The 24,434-nt window shown below is 46.4% G+C and overlaps 1 protein-coding gene across 1 annotated transcript in view; it reads right to left on the bottom strand.

Moving 5' to 3' along the window:
• ASXL3 (ASXL transcriptional regulator 3) overlaps positions 1-24,434 on the bottom strand; it is a 1,228,938-nt gene that overhangs the window by 767,572 nt on the left and 436,932 nt on the right. Inside the window, exon 4 of the mRNA XM_069620988.1 lies at positions 13,240-13,351. Within this exon, the coding sequence (XP_069477089.1) occupies positions 13,240-13,351 (112 nt within the window). The remainder of the gene's footprint in view (positions 1-13,239; positions 13,352-24,434) is intronic.

Raw genomic sequence — 24,434 nt, 5'->3', positions numbered from 1 at the left:
TGGCCGCCACGCTCTTCTCACACAGTGACGCCAGGCATGATCCCAGGAACAGCGTGTCCTGCGATATAGTCAAGCAGGACTTTGCATAATTCACAGAGAGCCCCAGATCCGTCAGTAGGTGGACCGTCCTCGCCATGTGGGTGACGGCGATGCACCTTGAGCCAGTCATCCAAGTATGCGTAGACATGGATCCCTTGCAGTCGAGATCGTCCGCCACCGGCGCCAGGCACTTGAAGACTCTGGGCGCAGACTTCAATCCAAAGGGAAGGGCCTTGAATTGGTAATGCTTCCCCTGAACGACAAAGCAAAGAAACTTAGTGTCCCTTATGAATTGAGATGTGGAAGTATGCACCCTCCAGGTCCAACAACGACAGCACGTGTTGAAGAGTGACCATTCGGATCTTCTGGGACTTGATGTATTTGTTTAGTCGTCAGAGGTTGAGAATGGGCCTCCAAGCCCGCGGTCTTCTTTCTCAAAAGAAAGTACCTTGAGCACACTCCAGAGTCCCGGAGTCGCTTTGGGACGAGCTCCATCGCCACTTTCTTTAGCATGGCCCGAACCTCCAGCAGCAGCTGAGGGATGTGGTTTTCCTGACGGGACACCGGAGGTATTTGGGGACACCTGTTGAAACTCCAGGGTGTGTCCGTGGGCGAGAGCGTCCAGCAACAGTCAGTGGAGATGGTCTTCCACATGCTGACGAAGTTTGCCAGCCTGCCTCCCACTGGGGTGCACGCCCAACGTCACGGCCGGTTCATTCTTGCTTGGACGTTGCTGGGCCGTCGTGGGGTCCCTGGCGACAACGTCCTCCTCCGAAAGCCTTGGAACGGAATCCGTTGGTCTCTTGGGCCGAGAAGCAGGAGGGTTGGCAGTACGAAGAGGAGCTCCCGCCGTAACCCTTGGAAGAACAGGGAGACTTGCCTCCTGGGGATCGAAAGGACGGCCGTCGCTGCTGTAGGGTGCCCAGGGCACGTGCCGTCTCAGTGTCCGCCTTAATGGCCTGCAGGGACTCGTCTACAACCTTCCCGAAAAGGTTGTCTCCGTCAAAGGGCATGTCCAAAACCCTCGTCTGGACTCCTGTCGAAAGTTGGTGGCATTGAGCCAGCCATGACCCCGAAGGCAAACGCTTTTGCCCATCTGGCTGAACCCTGCGTCGGCGTTGTCTGTGATCACCATGATGGCGTGGTCCAACACCACCTAGCCTTCTTGCACAATCTCCAACGCCTTCTTGTCAGGGAGGAAGTCCAGAAGGGGGGCGAGCTTGAACCACAGCTCTTGGTTGTAGCGTGCTACGATAGCGAGGGCATTGCCAGCCTTGATGGCCGTCGCTGCAGAGTAGATAACACGTCGTCCCATAGCATCCAACTTCTCCTCACTGTACCGAGGGGTGGACGCTGACGAGGATGAAGCGTCCGACGACGACTTCTTGGCTGCTGCAGAGACCGAGTCCGGTGAGGGTTGGGCCCGAAGCACTTGGGAGCAGAGTCTGGCACCCTGTAGTTCTTCTCCGGGCGATCCCTATTTGCTGGGGTCATAGAAGGATTCTTCATGAGAGACAGGCCTTCGTTCCAAATGTCATCCAAGAGTGGCACTGAAAGGATAAGTCTTTCTCTTCGCCTTGCGGTGCTGGTACAAGAAGCCCTCCTCCTCCTCTGGCACGAGCTGGAAGAGCTCCAAAGCTCTGGAGATCATCACATGAAACAAGCTTATCTCGTCCGGCGGTGAGGGTCTGGACGACGGGAGGTCCCCATCAGACTGTCGTCGTCCGTGCCTATCGTCATCACGGTGTCAGGATCGTCTAATCCCTCAGGGGAGGAGAGGGCGGCGAAGGGTGGCAAGGAGGCAGTGGGTATCTCTTCCTCTTCTTGGCCGGTGGTTCCCCCAATGCCAGAGGGTCAGCCATCACCAGAGCCGCAGGAGGGGGTGTCGGTCTAACCGGCATCCTCATCTGTATCTTGGATACCATTGTATGTAGAGGAGAGAGAATGTCCACAGAGAGGTCTCTATTCGGAAGCTGAGGCGGAGGGCAAATAGGAAGCTGAGGCACAGGAAGAGAGCAAAGGCTCTCGTCGCCCTGAGGCTCTCCGTCGCCTTCCTCGACGGTGTCTTCGTTGTCGTCGTCATCGTCACCCTCGCCGTAGGACCTGACCCCAACATTTCCCTCATCGCCTTTGCCCTCCTGGATGGTAGACAAGCTCCTCCTCTAAGGAGATATCCGTGCCCTGGAAGACCTCCGTGCCCCCCCCCATTCTTTGCGTCAAGAGGGCACGGTCTCGGGGAGATGACCGGCATCGTCTTCTCAATGGGCCGGAATGAAGACTAGCTCCTTGGGGACACTTTTGCCTTTGAAAGTGCACCCTGCAGGTCTGCCTCCGCGGCCTTCGAAAGGGATGCCATCACCAACTCGATGGAAGGCGGGGCCTTCGTTGGGTGTACCTGTGCCTTCACGATCAGGACCGGTCCCTTGTCCTGCTTGAACTTCATGGCCGTCTGGGACGCCTTGTTTTGCTCAGCCTTCTCCTTGCGGGGGTGGGGTGGTGTGGGGGTTTTGGGCGGAGCCTCGTCAGCCCCCTTAGCCTTCTCCGTTGAGGGCAGGCTGGCTTTGGACTTCTCCTTGGCTGTCTTTGGGGCCACCTTGAGTTTGCCCGGATGGTCCAATTTCCAATTGGACGAAGATCCCGAACGTTGGCTGGTGACCGAAGTTGCTGGAGATGTCGAACGTGCCCTGGCCGGCGAGGAGCCCGCTGCAACGGCGCTCCCGGTGGCAGTGGACTTGCGGTGCTTGGCGGGAGGGGCCCCCACAAAGGACTTAAAACTCACTCAGCTTTCCCGGATCCGGGAGAGGCAAGCTCCTGGGACCCACCCAGTGCAGATTAACGCTAAGATGCCTTCAGGCGCATGTGCACTGTACAAATACACATAACATAACAGAGGCCTTGGTCTGCAGCCACTCATTCAGCCGCTTACGCTGATCCTTCAACATGCGCATCAAGAACTCACGGCAAAATGCACAATCATCCTCCTTGTGCGTCGGGTACAGGCAGTAAAGGCACTGGGAATGTTTGTTGTCTGTGAAAACATTCCGTAAGCCGCAGTCTGAGCAAAGCTTGGAAAGGGAGGTGGAATCCTCCTCCTCTGGCATGATGTACGCCGCATAGGCATGAAGAATATTCGGGAAGCCTCCACAAAGAAACTCGACGAAATCCACCCTTGAAGGGCGCTGAAGAATCCGAAAAACTGGTCCCCGTTAATCAGAAGGGTGATTGATGGAGCACAAGGCTCGATTGACTGAAAAATAGAGTAAAACTCTTCAAAAAAACACAGAAAAGCTTGAGAGCCAAACACGAGGACTCCCAACACTTGAACGTGCAGTAAAAATCTGAAGATGGCTGCCAGAAAAGCAGCTTAGGTAGAGGGAAGTCACTGGCTGGGACAGTATGACCCAGAGCTCAGTGATTGGTTGTTAGGAGAAAGACAGTTCAGAAATTAAGGATTCCCAGCCAAACAACAGGGAATATTCATGGGCATGTGAATCCACGCCAGAACCCATGCTGGAGAACTGCACTCGTCACTAATCAAATGTAGGACATGCCAGACCACCAATTAATCTGAAAATGTCTTACAGAACATTAACAAAAAATCGTAATCAAAGAGGGCACAAAGCTCTTGCCCATAAAAAAGTACCTTTAGAAGAGTAGACGGGAGAAGACAATTAAGTGTATAATTGCTGGTCAAATTACCTTTTTGGTTCAAAGCTTTTCAGTGCAGTTTCTAAGCTGCCCTTCCGGATTTCTAATGTGAAGGTGTAGAATTCAGTAGTAAAATGCTGCTTCCTGCATGGCCCTATACCTCTTTTTCCATCTACAAACCAGTTAAAAATTAGTTTCTTATTTTTAGGAGGGTTTTGTAGTTTGAAGGTAGAGAATGGGACACTAAGAACTCAAAATGCAAGAAGGGCACTTGTGAGCTCACCATCAGTTTGGACGATGCCTACTGAGCTCTGAAAGGGAGAGGAGGATCGGCAGGAGGGGGCCAAGGTCCGTTATGGCCCAAAAGTGGGTTCACATACGTAGTGGGAAATTTGTGGTGAGAGAGGAGGATCCCGCTGCTAATGTTTGAAAGTTGGAGTGTGCAACCTGGCCGAGATCTGATGCGGCGAATGGGGTGACCCACCCCGCTATGAGGTAGCGACAACTAAGTGCAGCGGAGAGGCGAGCGGGTCAAGGCTTGAGCCCCGTGGCTGCAGGTAAGTGACCCGAGTGGCAGCGGCACCCAGCCCCCCCACTCCTGTGGTACAATCCCGCCAATCTGCTGGTTTCTGTGAGGTGGAGCGGCTGTGCGAGAGGAGTGCTGCCCGTTGAAGGGCCCCCGGGTGGGTCCGGATGAGTGCGCTACCTCCCCTTTCCTTCCTCAGCAGAGCAGTGTTTGGAAAAGATGCTGAGCCGAGAGTGACAGTCTGAAGGTTACCGGAGTGCGCACTGGCGGGACCCCAGCGAGCAATAAAACTTGAAGACAAAAAGGTATATGCTACACGTAACCGGGCCCCTGCTGATGGCCTAGCAGAGTGAGTGAGCTGAGACTGTGGTGGTACCATGTAGGGCCGGGGGCTGCAGGAGGCGGAGCTCCATAATAATAGAAGGACCCTTTGTGGCAGCAGTGAGGAGGGTTGTACCATCAACCAGTCATTATTGCTGTCCAAGACTGTTTAATGCTGGCAGAAACTCCTGTGTAAAGGTGAGGCCAGGATGCCCCGCCGGCTGCATGGTATACCATATGTGAGGCCAGGGGGTGCAAATGATCTAGACGGGGTCAGCAGGCTAAGCGATTGGGTCATTAAACCCCAACTCAGCGCTACAGGGCTGCGGCGAATCAGTCGCACTTTGGCTGGAAGGTGGTGGAGTGAGGCCCAAATGCGGATCTAGCACAAGTGGACCTTGGAGTGACTAGAAGGCTTCCAGCCAGAGGTCGTCAGTGGACAGCGGAAGCAGCTTCATAAAGAGAACTACATACAGATACATAGGGGCTTTGGAGCTCTTATGCCCCTCCCCCACTGGCTGAGAGAAGGTTGGGAGTGACTCCACTGCGGGGGACCAGTGAGGAAGGTGGTGATCTGTATGCTGTTGCCAAATTGCCAAAGTGAAAAAGAAGCAGTGTTGCCTGCAATTCATACAGGAGGAGGGACTGGCTCTGCACAAGGGCACAATGGCTGCTTCTATATTAAGAGGGCAGAAGAGGTTGCATCACCTAGCCTGGCCATGACTAACACCTTGGGGGTCGGCAGGTCAATCCTCAGAGTAGAGCATGATTTTGGCTGAAATTAAAAGCGGCTTTGCATCTGTAAATCCCAAACTTGACAGTATGGAATATAAGATTGACCGCACGGATCAGAGGATAGCAGTCGTTTACGAGAAGCATAGAGTGGGATTGCTGGAAGACACGAGCAGCGAAGCGGCCCAGGCAATCTGTGGGCTACAGAAGGAGTTGAAAGAAATCCGGGATAAGAATGAGGATTTGGAAGCAAGGCCCCGACGTAACAGAGTGGTGGGGATTCCGGGGTCCCTACCAACTCAGAATATGGAACTGTTCATGGAAGCATTTACCAAGGAGGTGCTGGAGGACCCCCTCCCCGTTGTCCCGTACATTTTTGGTTGAGAGAGGGCACCAAATCTCTGTGCAGAAACCTAGGCCAGGACAGAACCTGCTCACGGTCATAGCAAGATTGCTGAATTATCATGACTGGGGTACCCATCTTGCACAGGGCATCAGAACTTGGAGATGTGCATTACAAAGAGGCCAGAGTATTGTTTTATCAGGATTTCTATCCGTCTGTACAACAGGCCCGACTCTTTCTTAGCCGAGTAGCAATTGCTGAGGGAAAGGGGGATGCAATATGCAATGCTGTACCCCTCTAAACTGTGTGTCATCCAATAGAAAACGACCGATATTTTCACAGATCCAGCTGAAGTGAGTGCTTTTATTGAATCCTTGCCTAAGAGTTGAGTGTGGCGGGGACCTAGTATGTGTGCCTTGTTATATGAGAAGGTTTAACGATCGGTATTTGGCTCGGTTTGGGGTTGTATTTTATCTATTGCAGGTGCATGGATGATTGGTATTTGGTGCAGCACCCTTGCTGGTTGCATTGAATTGTTTTGTTATTAAAAGAAATTGACCAGTTTCTGTTTATCCTAATATAAGTGGATCACCTCCTCCTTGAGAGTGGTCATGGGGGCGAGTTCGAAATTGTCGCTGAGTCCGGTGCCCCGGGGTAGGCATCCAGGAAAAGTGGATGTTATTGTGTTTTAATGGGGATCGAGGGGGGGCGGGTGTCTCACTGCAGGTTGGGGTTGGGCAGTGGGGGTGGGTGAATGTCATGGGAAAGGGGGTTTAAGGGCTCAGGGTTGCAAGGGAAGGGGGTGAAGAGGGCAGGGGGATGTTTGGGAATGCTAAGACTAGGGCAGTTCAAGTTAAAATGTTTCACATGATATTTAGAATCCGTGTCTACTTTTTGGTTTTGTTATATTCGAAGGCAGCATGCAAGTGGAAATAAAGAGTTGATGGCTAGGGCTCTGACGCACGCGCGCTGTACTCTCGTCAGCTGGAATATGAGAGGACTGAATAAGCATGCTAAGATGCATTCAATTTTGGTTTATGGCGAGCGTCACAGTGCTAAGATTCTTTTTTTTTTTTCAGAAAACTCACCTGATGGGGAAGATGAATGAAGAGATAGCGAAGTCTTGGGGCAATGACCGGTTCTATATGTCTTACTCCTGCTATTCACAGGGCGTTTCAATTATTATCCCTAAGTCCCTGGGATTCAGGTTGTTGCGTCAAGAGCGGGATGCTGGGGGGAGGTTGCTATAGTGACAGGAACGCTGGCCCGGAACCTAGTTAGTTTGGTCAATGTATATGGCCAGAAAGTGGATAAACCTGGGTTTTATGATGCCCTTGGGTTAAATGTATGTCATATTCACACACAAACAATGAATAGTAGCACGGGATCTGAATGCGACCTTACACTTAACACAAGATAGTTCTGCTGTGGGTGCTAGAGCGCTGCCTTCGGTCTCGAGGGCAATAGTGGGGGGAAAGGGGGGATCTTTGGCTGGTAGATCTGTGGAGAACACTAAATCCTGATAAGAGGGAGTACTCGTTTTACTCCTCTGTACATGAGATGAGATCCTGCATCAACTATAAATTGGTAGGGCCGGAACGGGCTCCCAGTACTGATCATTGTATTATGGTTCCGAGGGCCCTCTCTGATCATTCCCCGATGGTGTGGCAGTTTCAACTTGAGAATCTACCGGTAGTACGGCTGCAATGGCGCTTTAAGGGCCAAGTGATATTGGATGTGGCATCGAAGTGAAGGAGATTAGAACGTCGTTCTTTGCGTGTAATGTAGGGTCAGTGACTTCGGCTGGAAGCCTCTGGGAAGCGTTTAAGGTGAATCTAAGGGGGTGTTGTATCTTGATTGAAAGTGGGGTGCTTAAGGTAAAACACAAAGGACTGGGTGTGCTGGAAGGAAAGCTTAATGCTCTGCATTCTGGGGAAGGGGAACACTCCTCCGGCGGATCCTTGGAGGCTGCTTGCTTCGCTATGGACCACTTCAGAGATGAGGCAGATGGGGAGATGCACTACCTTGCGACCCCACGGTTGGGGAAGAAGGGAGGCCAGGTAGGTACTTTGCTGGATTGGTGAGGGGCGCTAGGGGCCAGACCGATAGATATCTGCAATTAGACATGAGGATGGTGCTCATGATGGGGTGGATGAAGGGAGAATTTCGAGTTTTCTAAAGGAATTCATACCGGGCTAGGGACCAGGCTGACCCGGATATTATGCAGCGTTTTGTGGAGGAGGCTGCATTGAAAAGGTTGAGCGAGCATGCTGGGGAGATGTCTGGTGTGTCTGTTACGGTGAGGATATTCTGAAAGCAATTGAAGATCTCCCGACTGCTAAGGTATCAGGGTCAGATGGGATTTCCACTGAGTTTTTTAAAGAATTTGGCCCCAGTGTGGCAGAGTACTTACTTCAGGAATGGCAGGAGGGCCTTCAGTCGAGATCTTTGCACCCTACGATGCGGGAAGCGATAGTTACGTTGATATTAAAATAGGACAAGGACCCGTTCGATTGGGCCTCTTAGAGGCCGATATCCCTCATCAATATGGACACGAAAATATTTTCCAAAATATTATCTGCGATTACGTCCCTTCCCTCTATTGTGCATATAGACTAGGCTGGTTTTATTTCGGTGTGATCCACGGCTCTCCAACTTGCGGAGGCTGTTCAGGGTGCAGGCTCAGATAGATACCTCTGTACAGGCGATCAAGCACTACTGGACATGGAGCAGGCGTTTGATTTCGGTAGTGTGAGAAACCTGAAGGTGTCTCACCCGCTAGTCCACAGTGATTTGTCATCCAGGTGGCCAGGACACGGCCATCGCTTTTGGATCCAGTTCCTGGGGGTGGACCAGTGCAGGAGGATCACCTGGATGAGGGGACTTCGGCGAGTGGAATTGAGGCACCGCATGTGAGAAGCGGTATCCCCTTCCCTGTAACACTTTTTCCCCACCCTACCAAGTAGGATTCCTAGGAACTCATCCCCTCTCCCCCCCTTCCCAAAACTAACACTTTCTCACAGATAGTTCACCATGAGCGACAATGTACTAAAACGGAAGCTGTATACCTGACATGTCCCGATACCAAGGTCAGGCCATTACTGATTAAACACACCTGACTTCCATCACACTTCTCCAGGCAGATAAAAGGCAGAGCACGAAAACACACTGAGCAAGGCAAAGCACACGAGGAAACAGCAGTTCCAAGATGGCAGTTTAATACAAGAAGAAAGACGGCAAGACCAGAGTGTTGCAAGGAGGGAAGTGCCCTTGACCTTTAAAGATCGTTACTTTTGCGAACCTTGAAAAATAAGAAGCCTAAGACCGGGAACTAAGGCTGAACAAACCTACACTGTGCATCGATGGTACCCGTGGCTCTCCCGCATCGATAACCAAGGCAGGGAGGAGCGATTGCTGCTGTGGTACTGTCCTTCGCTCCTACAACAAAGCAGCGCCAGTAAAGACAGCAGAGCCGGTGAGTCAGAGAGACTGATACCAAACCAGCTTGTGTTTCAACCAAGGTGGCAAGCAGCAACATTGAATGAAAAAAATCCAAAGAGGATAGTGTGTGAAACGCATGTGATGAGCGATGTGAATATAATTGGAAACCAAAGAAGTGAATGAAATTTGGGAGGCCAAGTGAGATACCGTATACAGAGTGGCCCGGGTGTCACGTGCGTGCTTATTTGAAGGTCTCTGTTAGGTATCCAGCTGAATGGCAACTGTATTGTGAAACAGAAGTTTGTATCGAAGTGGTCCTGCAACGGGTCATGCTAAATCCTGTGCACATACTAAAACTCTTTGATAAACCAAGGTGAACTACAAATTGGTCCGAGCCCGGCTGAGGGATACTAATTGGCAAAGGGGAGGATCTGAGCCTGGCAGAGGGGGGTTCTGGGGTGAACCGCGAGTCACCTGAGAAAACAAATATTCTCTGAACTTTGTAATAACAGGGATCTAAGCCAGAAGAGAGGGATCCAGGGTGAACCACCCGAGTTGAATATTTGTGAGAAGAAAAGAACTGGAGACTTTGATGAGAGAAGAGACTTGGGCATAGAAGGCCTTGTTGCTGGAAATAGAACTGTATCCTCGTGTCGAAGACGCCGGGGTGTGTGCTTTGCTCAAGTGAACCACCTTACTCATGCTGAAAACGTGGGGAAGGGAGGCCAATGGCCTGACCATCCTGACATATAATTTTGTGAAGACTTTTTTTTTTTCATGAACATTACCCCGCACTATTTGTAATTAGCAGTAAGGATTGGTGATAGGTTTTTTAGTATAAGCCCTTTTTATTTTGACAAAACTCCACTAGGACTGCATTATTATTTGATGGTGGTAGCTTGTTGCCATCTGTAGATTTAGCGTTTATCACACCCTTATGAAAGTTCAATAAACACCCTTGAACTGCGGTCACTTGTGTCTGTCTTACTGCTGTTACCATGCCTTCCTTACAGTAGCCTGGGATTATTTATTTGCAGTACTTACTATTGAAGATTGGAATACCATCATATTATCTAGAATGTGTTAAGGTCTTGTATTCTGGTGTGACTACGAAGATCAGCCTTTTCGGTAGGCACTTGACAGCGTTTGAACTTAAGCGAGGAATGAGGCAAGGGTGTCCGCTGTCCCCACTATTATTTGCGATTGTGATGGAGCCGGTAGCTCTGCGCCTGAGGGTGTTTCATGAACATCAGGGGCTTGCTATGGGGTGGGGCCCAGAAATTTGATTTAGCTTTATGCTTACAATTTTATTTTGCATATTAAAGATCCAGGCACAAATCTACACCTTCTATAGCAGGAAATCGAGGCATTTGGAAAGGTATCAGGACTTAGGGTTAAAGGCTAAGTCAATCCGGTTTCCATTAAACAAGACTACACTAATGCACTGGGTGCGGAGAGGTTTCGTTGGGAGCAAACTTCTACTAAGTATTTAGGTATACACGTGAGCAGGAGTCGCTCTCAAATGCTTAAAGAAAATCATGAGGCTTACCTGGTGGCGCTGCGGGGTAGGGCAGATTGGTGGATATCACTTCCAATTTCGCTTACAGGGAAAGTGGCTATTATGAAAATGATTTTTGTATAAATTTTGCAGTCCTTTGCGGCTTTGATTTCCTATAATTGGCGATTTCTTACTGTGCAGTAATGAATGATTTCTTTGTTACCTGGATGCTGGTCATCCCTAAATTATTGAACTTGTTTCTTAATGCCCCGGTATGGCCTGGAGCCCCATTTTTTGCAAAACTGCGGTCACCAATGATAAAGTTGGTGTGGAGCCCGAAGGCACCCAGAATCAAAATCAAGTGCTTACTGGGTCGTGAGAGCAGGACGGTCTAAATGTGCCAGATATGGAATTGTACTATTTGGCAGCACATGTTTCGTTCGCGCTCTACTGGATGCTGGGTTTCCAATCGTTCCTGCATGTCAGGATAAAAAGGAGGTCGGTCTACCCGTATTCATTGCAGAGTGCTCTGCTTTCCAAGCAAATTGGTAAGTACCTTTTTGACCCAGAGGCATGCACGGTCCACGTTTGGCAGAGTTTGTGGCAAAAAATGCTGGTGGCTCTTCCCTATACCCCTGAACTTGAGATCTGGGACTGTCAGTGTCTGGCTCTGACATGCAATGGTAGGATTAACAGAGAGTGGTTTCACTTTGGGGTGCAGAATATGGCCGATTCTTACCCGGACGGGGGTTTGTTTCTTGATACCAAGTCAAAACCAAATTGGGTGATCCGTTCGGGTTGGCGTTTCAATTCTTTGGGATTCGTGAAGCATTCCGTGCCTGGTCATTATTGTTGCCTACAGAGCCACAGACTGTTCCCCTTTTGATGTTCCTGGTTAACTCTGCCAATGCTAAGAGGGTGGTTTAAACTATTTATCGGATGGCGCTAGGCTCTATGCCCAGGGTGGAGCCGGCAGGCAGGAGGGGGGACAGAGGCTGATGTAGGCCAGAGCTTGGGAGAGGAGAGATAGAAATGTATGTGTTCATTCACTAGAAAAGTGGTGATTAGTTCTCGATTTCAACTCATAAAGTTTAAAATCCTTCACCGGGTGTACATGATGCCTGCTGTACAGATTAAATTTAATCGCTCCCCTGACGGGTGATGCCCCAGGTTAAGAATGATAGTGCAGGTTTTATTCTTATCCTATGGAGCTGCCCGAATTTGGCACATTTCTGGAAACAGATGACAGAAATTACTGGGAATATGATCAACCGCCAAGTCCCGATGGATAGCCTTTGTTGTTTGTTTGGCTCGTTACCAAGGATTCTGATGGGAGGGAACAAACTTTTGCCGATCTGTATGCCATCTGTGAAGCATTGCATTTTAATGCTCTGGTCAAGCCCAGTGGCTCCAACGACGCCATAGTGGCTGAAGGACCTTGCATGCTGCAGCCTATTAGTTCTCGGCCGGGGGTTTCTGGGGCCCTGTTCGGGTATTGCTGCTGGCAAGGGAGGCAGCCAATATTGGCGAAGGGGCAAGAGGAGAGGGGGGTTGGGTGGGGCCTCACTTTGTAAAACTGCAATGATGTGGGAGCACCAACTCCGACTGCATATTATTACAGAGGAGTATAGGAAGGGGGTTAAGGGGGAAGGTGAGCTGTCCATTTTTCTTAATTGTTTACCTCCATGAGTAACAGTATTGGAATGTACGTGAACCTTACATGCAAAGCTGTGCATGCATACTTTCTATGCAGGTAACTGTGATTTAACATTTCTGTCACTAGCCTATTGCTAAAACTACTTGATAGGGCCCTAAGAATGTCTATTAAATCTGTAACTGCTCAGCCATTATGAATACAATGAATGCTATGTTCCAGACTACAGACTTCGGGAAACCTAGTAAGGTGCAGACAAGCACTACAGACAGTTTACTCAGGGATAAGAGGCCACTCCTGGGTCAATTTAGCCCATTACAAAAAACACATTTAAAAACGTTAATGAGCAAAAGCTTTTTATCCTATGGTTCGTAGAATGGCGCACAAATCACCCTAAAACGATCACAATGTAATGTTATAATAAGTGTTCAAATCGATTTGGGGTTGGTTTACCGCGACTGAAATGTTTGCGATGGAAATGACCACATGAGAAATGCACGTTACACAAAATTGTTTGTACATTTCCCATGCGGACATCCATGGTAAAAAAGTAAATAAAAAAAAAAATACAAATTCTTAAAAACATGCACACCCCCCCCCCATACTCCCAACACACCCCCAGGCCCCTACAAACCTTTCATTCCGACGCGCTGTGTCCCTGCGACGCTGGTTCCCTTTCACTTCCGTGAAAGGGAACTGGCGCTGCAGCGTCTTTTTCTTTGCTTTTGGTCGGGTCAGCTCCAACCCCCGCTTGCTATAGTGTATATTATAGTGAGCGGGGTGTTGCAGGGGACACCCCCGCATCTTTTTTTTTTACCTATAACCCCAAATATATACTACAAAATGTCCTACGAACATATAATCAGTAGGACATTTAGTAGTATCTATTTTCAAACTTTTAGTGGTGTAGGTCATTTATAAAATCACGTCGCCTCTGGTATCGGATATGGTGTTTGTTAAGCATTATCAAGCCTATTTGAAAACTATACACCTGTTCAAGCTTCAGTATGTTTATATACAGCATTCATCATATTTACCTCCATTTTCTTCTCCATTACTATTGTTAGAGTCTGCCATCTCAGTGCTGTCTAACTCAGACTCGCAGCCTATCTCCAATGTTCCTTCATCTGAACAGATAGATTCTTCTTTCTGTAATAACAGTAGTCAAAACCATCACTTTAACATTCAGAAACGGCAATCAAAGAACATACATATTAACCTATTACTGATGCATGCCCACTTACAAACCCTATGGCATATAATGCATTACGTTTTATACTCGTGCAAAAAGAGAAATATTTTTCATTTTGCAGAATGAAGCAAAATGATTTTGCTAAAGCAATAAAAAAAAGGGCAAACAGATTTTGAATGATGTGTGTTGTGTTTGCTTCATGAAGGAAAGAACATTTCTCATTTTTCAAATGTAGATAAGACTGTGGGAGTAAACATTGATTTGTGCCATTCTTAATAGGCAAACTTCAAAGATATAAAAATCAGTAGCTCCATTTTCTAAAAAGATATAGAGAGAAAAGGTTTTCTTTGTTAAAATTGTTATCAGACAAGCAAAGTGATTATGAAATAAGAGATTTCAAATAATGTTCTAACCATTGTACTATAACGTCCCATTATCTGTGACATCATGGTGCACAAATCTATATCATAAGGATTCAAGCAAAAACAGTGGGCCCTATAAATATCACAGAAGCAGTTAAATGGTGCATAATTGATTTTCCCCAGTGCAATTTATTTTAAAAATGTTCTTTTATTTTTACAGATTATACGGTTTACAAATTAGAAACCTTTAACCTTTTTATCCCTTCATTTACAAATTTATCATATCCATCTTCAAATTAATATCCGTGTCCCACCTGTTCCTCGCCATGTTGCCAATCTCACATGTGTTACTGATCGCCAGATTTCTGGCTGTCCCTCGGTACCTAATCATGGACGCTAGAGTTGACCTCAAGTTTCTTGAGCATTAAAATTACCAGTTTTATGAGGGCTATGTTGATGTTCATTTTCTCTCCTTCAATCAAGATCGTCCACCAATGGTCCATTTTTCTAGTTACATAGCTTCTCAGGATAACCCCCAGGGCACTGCTCACATTCTTTCCTTAGGCCTGGGCAGCTTAAAGTAAGATGTTTCAAGGTTTCGGTCTCTCCTGGGACCTCACACATCCTACACCCTAAATCTCAATTGATGACATTCCTTCTTTGGAGTATTTCTCCGGTTGGCAGCACGTTAAATCTAAATCTCAAGAAAAGTGACCGGAAATACCAGTTTGGAAACAAGGTCAAGTAACTCGGTATCTGATTCAGTTTGCGTGGCTGTGACCAAAAGTCTTCATAACCTTTGTATAACCCAGTTGTGTTGCTGGGTTTTTATCCAGTCCGCCATATACAGTTTCTTTTAGTTTTGTCTGGATTCTTCAGCAGGTCATCCTCAAATTCATTTAGACTTGCTAGTATTGCTTGGCATGATCCTTGCCATTCCGATAGCACTGCATCTGTTTGTTCTTTTAGAGCTTTGTTCAGCACGCTGAAGCCCCCAGTTGCATCTTCCTCCAAGCATTTGCGGCAAAAGCTCATTGTTTTCCAGTCCACCATGGCTTTCAGCGAAGTTAAGGCCAACTCTCTCCTTATCAGCTGTATCGGAATTGATTTGGGGAGTTGTAACGCTTTCAGCCAGAATAGGCCCTCCAGGACTGGCCATGTTTGTGCTGGTAAGGATATTGGTGATTCTGCTCCATAGGACAATATAGGAACTACTTTCATCCTATGGAAGTTTACCAAAGGTGTTAAGGTAAATCTACAGTATCTCCTGAGTAGGATTTTCCCTTGCGAAGCCAGATTGACTACTTTTCGTTTTAGCCCCTCAATTCCTGGTGCTTCACTATTCGTGTTGTTGATACAAACTCCTAAATATATAAAGGAGTTAACTTCCAAAATGTTCTTGCCTTTTAATGACAAGCCAATCTTCCTATTTTTACTTTATTTCCCTCCGGGACGCAGCCTCATAATCCTCGATTTTTCTGGATTAATTATCAAGTCATTTGCATCCACATACATCTGTAAAGCTATCAGCTGTCATTGCAGACCTATTTGCGTTTGGTCCATCAGGACGATGTCATCTGCATATAGCAGTCTCCCTATTGGTTTCCCGCGATCTTTGGAGGAAAGCAACGTGTAAGAACGAAAACATCCCTAATGTCTGATGTGAACAAGTTATAGAATTCTGGCGCTAGTGGGCACCCTTGTTTCAGACCCGTTTTGATGGTGATTTGGTCTGACAGTGTCCCTGTTTTGTCCAACCTAACTCTAATACTTGTATCTGTATACAGATCTTTGATGTTCTCCACCAAGACTTGTGGGCATTCCCATGACTCCAGTTTTTCCCACAGCTTAGCTCTTAATTGCATGAAAAACTTTTGACAGATCAATGAAGGCGATGTAAATTTCCTGGGCTTTGTTCCTGGCTGTTCTCGATTTTATCGGATTGATCAGAAAAATATTGAGGGCGGTTCCTCTCCCCCTCACAAAGCCGGGCTGCCAAGGGTCTCTCTGACCGCTTTGTTGGCTCCAAGCCGTCAAGGCCTTCAACAATCTGGATGCAAAGACTTTCCCTGCAACGTCCAAGCGGGCAATCGGTCTATAGTTATCCGCAGATGTTCTGAGCCCTTTTTTAAAGATTGGTACCACTACCGCTGCCTTCCAAGACTCTGATTTTTTCGTTGTATAGAATGTACTTAAACAAGTGGTGCAGAAACTGTGACCATTCATTTGTATTAATTTTCAATATAGCATTCGTCAGCCCATCCAGACCAGGGGCTCTTGAGTTTTTTAGGTTCTTTAAGATGGTTTTCAATTGCCTCAATGCTGATGTCTAGTTCTTCATCCCTCCTTCTTCCAAACAGCCTTCGCTTCGATGGTGTGCGATTTTTTTTCTTGCAACTGTGTGTAGCACTCACACCATGTAGTAGCACTTATAGGGTTCGACCAGGAGGCCAATTCGGGTGCATATGTTTCGTTAATAATCAACCAGATTTCTGCTGTGTTTTTTTAATCTTGATTTAACAGGGTTTGCTTATGTAAGTGAAGCCAGTTGTGATAGCCCTGTTTCAACTTATGTATCTCCTTGCTAATGTCAGGGGATCGGTTCTTCTTTAAACGTGTGATGTTTTTCCTTGGGTCTCTTTTCCTTTTCCATACCATTCTGTCGTATAAATGGCGATGCTTTTTTGTTGGTTGTTTATTCCCATTTTTCCCTTCTAAGCTAAAAGCTTTAAAAAGCGGTGTATAGTAAATCCTTTGTGTTTCCTGTTGGGTTTAAAGAGACGCAATCAGACCCTTTAGTTTTAGATTTAACCCTTTGATGTTATCTGGTCGAATCCTTAGTTTTGTTCCTCGTTGGACTGTCATTATGTCTTGGTTGTAAGTGCTGGTCTTATTGTTACTGATGTACTTACAAGTAAGTTTCATCAAGTTATGATCCTTGCTGTCGTCGTTATTACTTCCATTGTTTGGATGTTCTCCGACAGATTACTTGATGTACAAATATAGTCCAGAGTTTCCGCTGATTGCATCCCCTTCCATGTAGGTTGAGCCGGCACATCCCGTTGAACCTTCACATTTAGTATTACACAATCTCTTGATAGTAGCATTTTACTCCACCTTACTCCTCTTTTTTTCCTTTGATGTTGCTCTGGCTAAATCGTGTTATATTGCCTGATTTTCTTTGTTCACACAGGTGCAAAATAGGTCACCAACCAGTATGTAAAGCGGAACTGACCACTTCTCTCTCTGTTCATCCAATAAGGCTGCTACTTCTTCCGGGAGAGTTTCATTTGAGGGATTTGCTGGATTCCAGTATATATTTATCAAAATCAATACTCTAGCGTCCTTTTGTCTAATTGTATCACCACCATCTGGATAAATGGGGATGAGTTCCTAGACTCCAGCACTCTCCAGTTTAAATCGTTTTTGATTGCCACTAAAAGGCCTGACTTGGGTCTTCGTCTTGGTCCTTTTGTGGCTGGATTTAATAACACCACGTATCCTTCCAAAGTAGGTGGTTGCGACAACCAAGTCTCTTGTAAAGACAACACTTTCAAGTTCTCCCTTTGTAATTCTCCTGTGGTAAAAAGGTGGCTAAAGCCTCCTGTATTCCAACTTTTGAGGCACCATGAGCCAACACTTTCCGTTTCTTTATGTTATTGGGTATCCATTTTATCAGCAATAAGGTTTTTCAACCATTTCCATCTTACTGCTTCGTTTTCCTCACCTTCTCTTGTATTTCTGATATTTGAACTCCGGTTGCCATTGTTGTCACTTTTTCTCAGTGCCAATCTATGTCCCCTGAAGGGTTTGGACTCTTTGCCTATGCAAATATTTTCTTTCTTGTTCTTACATTTTTAGTATTTCAACACTTTCTTGGAGATCAAAGCCCTTTGGCCTTAGTTGAGGCGCTTCCTCCAGAAGCAGTTGTCTCAGCAAGTTTGACACCAGGTGTAAGATCACTTTGTCTGTACAATCCTTGTTGACAAATTCCACAATGGCGAGGTTGTCAGTGGTAATTAATCTTAATGCCGGGATATGATGTAAAAGCCGTATTACATTGGCTCTGTTAAGGATCAATCCATCTTCAAAGTGGAGTATACGCTTCAAGATGAGTCCTAGCTGCCTAATGACCCTGGCATTACCTAATTTTGGTTCCTGACATTGTAAGTTTCCTTTTTCAGCGCCGTTTGAGTCCATGAACATTCTCTTATCTTCAGGCGCCAGTTTGTTACTAGAAGTCGCTATTGATCTGTCAGAACTCTTTCTGGGTGTTGGGTTCTCCATAGGCACACTCTTTCGTGGGTAAACCCACGTTTTTGCTGGTTCCTACTTCAGCCTGCTCCACTGGTAGTTGGTTACTTGTTGTTCTTCCACCCTCTCCTCTTTCATGCCTACAGTCGACTGTTGCCACGGTTGTTGTGGAGGCATTACTCTCGATGTTATTTGAGCTCTCCGCTCTTGCCCATTCATCATCAATTACATCATGGTGTTCCGTTTTACATTCCGGGTGTTTCTCTGGAACCATACGGTGCGGAGAGCGGGTACGAGTGATAGCAGTTACAAGGTCTCCCTCTTCGGGGTACAGCTGAGTGCTGAACGCGGACCCGTGCGTCTAAGAAGCAAAACACTTGACAATTTGCAGTCCGTAGCACGACCAGATTCTGTTGGTCCGTTAAATAGTCGGGATGAACGCTTTTCTCCCCGGAGGAGTGTGTTTAAACGTCTAAATCAAGATGTTCCCTTCTTCACCGTAATTGAGCAGTATTTGTACTGGCAAAACTGAAATTGGTTGCATATACTAAAGATCATCATTTTGGAAGCAACCTGGATTTTGAAGCGTACTTCAGCTTCTGTGAAAGTTTTTTTCAACGTGTCTTATTTTGTTTAACCACTGTGTATAGTGCGAGTGGTTTTGGATCCCCTTATGAAGTTCTCCAAATGTTTTTCCATACGTATTGTGAACGAAACATGTTGGGCATTTAAGCACCTGTAGATTGTAGGGTGCAGTGTGAATTTGCCAATTCAGTTGCTACAGTCACCCTGGTAGCAGTTTTTTCAAAGGGTAGACAATTAATAGGGATGTGATACATTACACAACTCCAAAATAACAGAGTAGTGGTTGCTTGGAGGTGCTACCTACCAAAACAGTACTATACAACAAAGAAAACATTTTTTTGTGTGTGTTTTCATGTAGATTTGTATAGGCAGGAACCTTTTTTGTTAAGTGTATAGGTGACACCTAGGCAGGTTGTTGTTTATTTTCCGTTTTTTTATATCTCATTTTAAACTGATTTAAAGCATATTTTGTGGTTTTGTATTGGATGTTTTAGTAAAAGTGCACTATGTTTTATATGTTCTATATTCCTTTTTAAATTTAATTTCACATTGTATTCTAATAAAATAGTATTGTATTACATTTATTTTTTCAGAAACCTCAGACTCGTTCTTTATTTGGTCCATGGACCGTGGATGGGTTGATAGGTTGAGCTCCATGAGGAGAGAAACAGCTGGTTCCTTGTTTGTTTATTAATTGTCCACAATGCTTCTAGAGGAGTGTGGAACAGGTGTCTATAAACTACTCTGCAGGTCTCTCGTTGTTGCGAGTTCCGTTTCCCTAGCCCACTGCCTTTCTGCTGGTGATTGCATTTGCACTCCCTCTAGATCACTCTGATGGAGATCCACCCCTCCACCCCTCACGCCAGTCTCTACAGATGCACGTAATTCTCTCCAGCAGCTTGCTTTCAAAGAGGCCCTGCAACATCGGGGCAGAGAGAGTGATTTCTCCACCTCCAGCAATTCCATTCAAGGCTCACAAATGTTGATATGGTAACAAGGAAGGTTAACCAGCCTGGTTAGAAGAGGGAGCGGAAAGGGGATTAGTCCAAAACCTGGGTCTAGTGTCTCAAAAGGATTCTCTCACCTGCAACCTTGTGACAAGTATGTAAGTGTGTAAGCCTTTCCTTCACCCAACCTTAAATTCCAACCTTTTCAGGAGGAAAAGGGCCTGCCTCTGGTTCCTCACCACCATTTCTGCTTGGGCTTCGTGACTGATCTCAAGGTGCTCATTTCTAAACGTAACTCTACATCCTCCTACTGGCTTCTCCTTCCCACCTATACACGTAGCCACATACTCGTACCTCCACTCGTCCACTCACACCCTGTAGCCATAAGAAACATCTCCTCTCCCACATGTCCCTTTTTATTCTCCACATTTTCCTTTTAATCTAACCTCGCCTTTCCCTAGGATATCCCACCTTCCTCCTGTCAACTGTTTTCTGACTCCAAACTCCTCCAACTCTTACTTCCTTGCTGCCTCTTTACAATACTTCACCACCTTTCTCTTTTCCTGGTGTTGTCTCATTACCTTCTATGCCTCCTGAAATCTCCTGTTCTTCCCTCCTTCCTCCAGCATTGCCTCTCCTCTGCCAACCACCTTTATTTCCTCTTCCCATCGGAATACCTTTCTGCAGCCACTTGCTCATTACGCTATCTTCAAACTGCCATTTACTCAACAGTGCTTTCTCTCGACACACCCTCCCTGGCCAAGCACCCTCACTGCCTCTGTTCCCTTCATTCGATGTAAAGTGGTGACTCCTTCCACTCAGCCATATTCCCTGCGAGTACAAGCTCGCCTCAAGGCACCATGGATATGATGGGTGCAGGTAGACCCGTCCCTTTTAACAAGGCCATTGTGGAGTCAGACACAGTGGGGTTAGGAAAGGAGCTTTCTGTCAGGGGAATTTTCCTAAAGTCCTACTTGATGGTAAGACCTTAGTACGCATATCCCATTGGTTGTAGATCCCCCAACTCTTAGTATCAGTCTGTACTAACTCAGGACCTTGGTAGAGTGGCAGCGCAGTCAGGCTTATCTTAAGAGGAAGATGTGAGCTGTAAGTAAGTACATTGTACCCTGTAAATAAGGTACATCAAAGAAACACTTAAATGTATATTAAAATATATATTTATTAAATTTACACAAGATTCACTATTAAATACATTAAACCAGCACACAAAGGAATACTTTTGAATACTTTCAAATAGTCACTTCCTAGCTGGTAGTTGTTGAACGCATACAACTGTTACAGGAGTTTGACAGCTATATCGTTAATACTGTGCACCAACAAAATAATACAGTAATTATATTTTGTCCGCATACACATATAACAGTGATTTTTGGGGAGGTAAACAGTTGGTTAGTGTTATCCTAGTAGAGCTTCAGGTGGTAGAGGCAGTTTCACAGCACAGTCAGTCCTTTAAAGTCAAAAACGCAACCCTAGCTAAAAGGCAGTTTGTATCGGGTTAAAGTCTTGCCAAGCAGAAGAAATCAAAGGTTCCTGTGGATACTTTCTAGTCGCAAGGCAAGACGATACAAGAAGGCTAAACCAATGTTGGAGACCCTGAGAAAGGACCTTTTAAAGGGACACAAGCAGCAGCTTGAGTCAGAGGTAAGAGGTGGTTGACCTGGACACCTACATGCACTCCAACTTATTGGAGCAACTTTCTCGAATCAGGTAAGCGATACCTTTTTCCCCACAGTACCTTAGGTTAGAAGAAAATGTTTGCACTGGATCCTCCGCAATGTTGCAGCTCTGGACCAGACCTCTGGATTCCTTGGTCTGATACCTAAAGGCAGGACACTGGACAGGATCTCTCAGCAACAGTCTTGAGGGAGGACCTCGGGCACAATTTTCTGCAACTTTTTGGTTCACTCTGTGGTGTTGGTGCCTTTTCTGCAGCAGCATCAAAGAATGAGGGTCGCCCGGACAATCTTCTTCGATTATTACAGTCCCACACTCTGGTAAGGGGCTCTGGAGTGTCCTTTAGGGCTCAGCAAAGATTTGGGCAGATTTGGTCTTCCACAAAGATGCACTCGAAATAAATGGGCAGCAAATCTCCTGGCATTGGGGTTCCGCAGCTCTGGAAAACTAGGACCTCGAGAGATGGATCAATTCAAAGTTTGTCTTGGGACTGGTAGTTCCCACGAGCGAAAGGGACGGAGTCGTCCTCTCGAGAGCTCCTCTCCCGCACAGAAAACGCAGTCAGAACAGCATTGGTCGCTTCACGGTGTTGCAAAGGGTCGGCAGGCATCTCTGGTCGTCCTCGGTTACTTCATCTTCCAGTGGTCAACTTGCTTTTCACTCCAGAAGCACACACTCTGCATTTTACAGAAAGGGGAATTTGGCTGTCAAATCAGGACAGCCAGACTCCCTGTGGGAGCTGATCCTATTCAGGCACTCTGGCAGACAAAGGACCGGGGATTGGAAAACTCCTACACCACTTCTGCCTGCCCAGACACTCTGGAGCCTAGGCGGGGACACCCAAGAGTTTCCGCCAAAGGCAAAATACACAAACAGGCCTACCCCTCCAGAATGGTAGAAGGGCTGACAAAGAACAACCATGCTAGTAATGGTAAAATAAAGAAGAGAGGCTCCCAACTTGGTACTTGGGTGCCCCTATTGTGCACTACCAAGACTATGGACATAGCCTGCGGTATAGAAATTACACAATAGTTGGTAGTACACGTCCACTGCCACCAACCATAATTAAGAGATTGTCTATGTGACTAAAAAGTCACAGGGGCAGGGAGAATGGGAATACTAGGTATCAATTTGGGACTCCACATAAGATGGTGTGTGCCCAACCTCTCAGACTATAAAGTTTTAGAGAGATACTAAGTACCTCTCTATCCCGAACTGTAGTTACTAGAGGATAAGAAAAATGATCTCAAAAGTGGACCCTAAGAGTCCCCAGCAACACGGACAGGTAGAATACAAGAGTAGAGTTTCAAAAGACAGAGCCCATAAAAATGAATGAGTGGAAAAAGTCTCCACTCATTCAGGATTTAAAGAAAAAGTTCCAGAAGTCCAGCAAAAAGTGCTGAGGGTCTCACTAAGAGGGGTGAAGCATAAGAATGATACATCTCCCTAACACTTTCCATTTGTTTGTTTGTTTATTTGTATGGTGCACCGAACCTGGAGGTAACTGGGCACAACGAATACAAGAATACTTTAGGCTTAGGTTACATAGTATGTCGCATGTGACAACAGTATTATACAGTACGAAGTGCAAAATTATACAGTAAGAGCGACATAGTAAGGTACGTGGAACATACCACATGAGTCAGGTACAACTGGATCAAATGTCGTTGGAGCGCAACCAGTTCAAGGTACTGTGTCTAAAACTAAGGAAAGGTTGGTCCACTCTAGGTGACAGTGGCAATGCGTTCCAGGACTGAGCAGCTTTAACTGGGAAACTATTACCCCCAGATTTTTTCAATTTAAATCTAGGTATGCTCAGGCAGAACAGGTTTGCAGTTCTAGAGGGGCGAGTGGAGGCTTTCCTGACTATTTTCTCAGTTAGGTACGGAGGTGCTGCATTGTTGAGGCATTTGAAGGTCAGGGAAACAGTTTTGAGCAGGAGTCTGTTTATCTTCAGCCAATGGTGTTCTCTTCTTAGTTCTGAAACATGTTCTCTATTAGCAATATTAAGAGCAGTTCTTAGCTCGTTGTTCTGTAAGATTTGAATTTTGTTTAGAATATTTTTGTTAGCACCTAAGTATAAGGCGTTACAACAATCCAATTTCGAGAGTATCAAGGCGTTAGCAGGGATAATGCAGCTAGCTTTGGATAATAACAGCCTGCAAGCCCTGATTAACTTAAACGTGTAGGCCGAGGCTGATGCCATGGAATTTACTTGTTTACTTAGGGTTAGTGTGGAGTCAAGGCAGAAGCCTATGGTTTTCACTTCTTTTACTACCTTAATTATATTTCCATCAATGTTAAAGGCACTATAGTTGGAGTTTAGGTTGGCATCTGTTCCAAGAATCAGGATCTCTGTTTTGTGGAGGTAGATTTTATTTACCAAAGCTGCCCCGAGAAGGGTATGAGGATCTGGATGTCATCTGCATATTAAGTGTAGGTGACACCCAGCCTGCCCAGTTTATCAAATAAGGACTTTGTAAATATATTGCACATCTTTGGAGATACACAAGATCCCTGTGGAACGCCGCAGGTAGTTTAGATAGGGTCTGGCAGCTACAAATATTTACTCCTTACTACAACCCTACCATCCACTCTCCACTATGTGCCACCCCTTCATCTCTCGCACTCATCCTCCTTTCACTCTCCTAGTCACCTTTCCCACTCAGTTTCACATACTACACCACTCCCTCGCAGACTCACTCACCAAAGAGTCTCACACTCACGCACCACTTTCTCTCACCAACAAATACCTCACCTTCAACACTCTCTCATGTATTCTCCTCCACGTTCCACTCCACTGGCCTTCCACCGCCTTGTCTGTTGGTCTGCTCCTCATCCGTACAACCCACACTTAATATTCCTACTTTTATAGCGCTTGGTATAGGGTGCCACAATCTCCTTTACCTCCCATTGGTTGGAGCTCTCATTCTCCTGTTGGCCAATCTCAGACTTTTCCCCAGCAGCCCCGTCATACAAGGAAACAAATGAAATGCTAATTTAGCTCCACCCCATTTCACAACGCGGATCCACCATGGTTTCATGATGTCCACCCGGTTCTTTGGGGGTCTTTTAGCCGTTGGTTTCATAATTCTCTGTCACAGCCAGGATGTCTGGCAACTGGAGACCTTGGAGCATGTATATATATCTGAGACTGGGGCCCTTACAACTCCCTCATCCTGCCTCTGAGGCAAGAC

Source organism: Ambystoma mexicanum, chromosome 5q (genome assembly GCF_040938575.1).
Source record: "Ambystoma mexicanum isolate Mex_15411 chromosome 5q, UKY_AmexF1_1, whole genome shotgun sequence".
NCBI lineage: Eukaryota > Metazoa > Chordata > Amphibia > Caudata > Ambystomatidae > Ambystoma > Ambystoma mexicanum.
The sequence above is the reverse complement of the archived record's forward strand: the minus strand, read 5'-3'. Positions and strand labels throughout refer to the sequence as shown.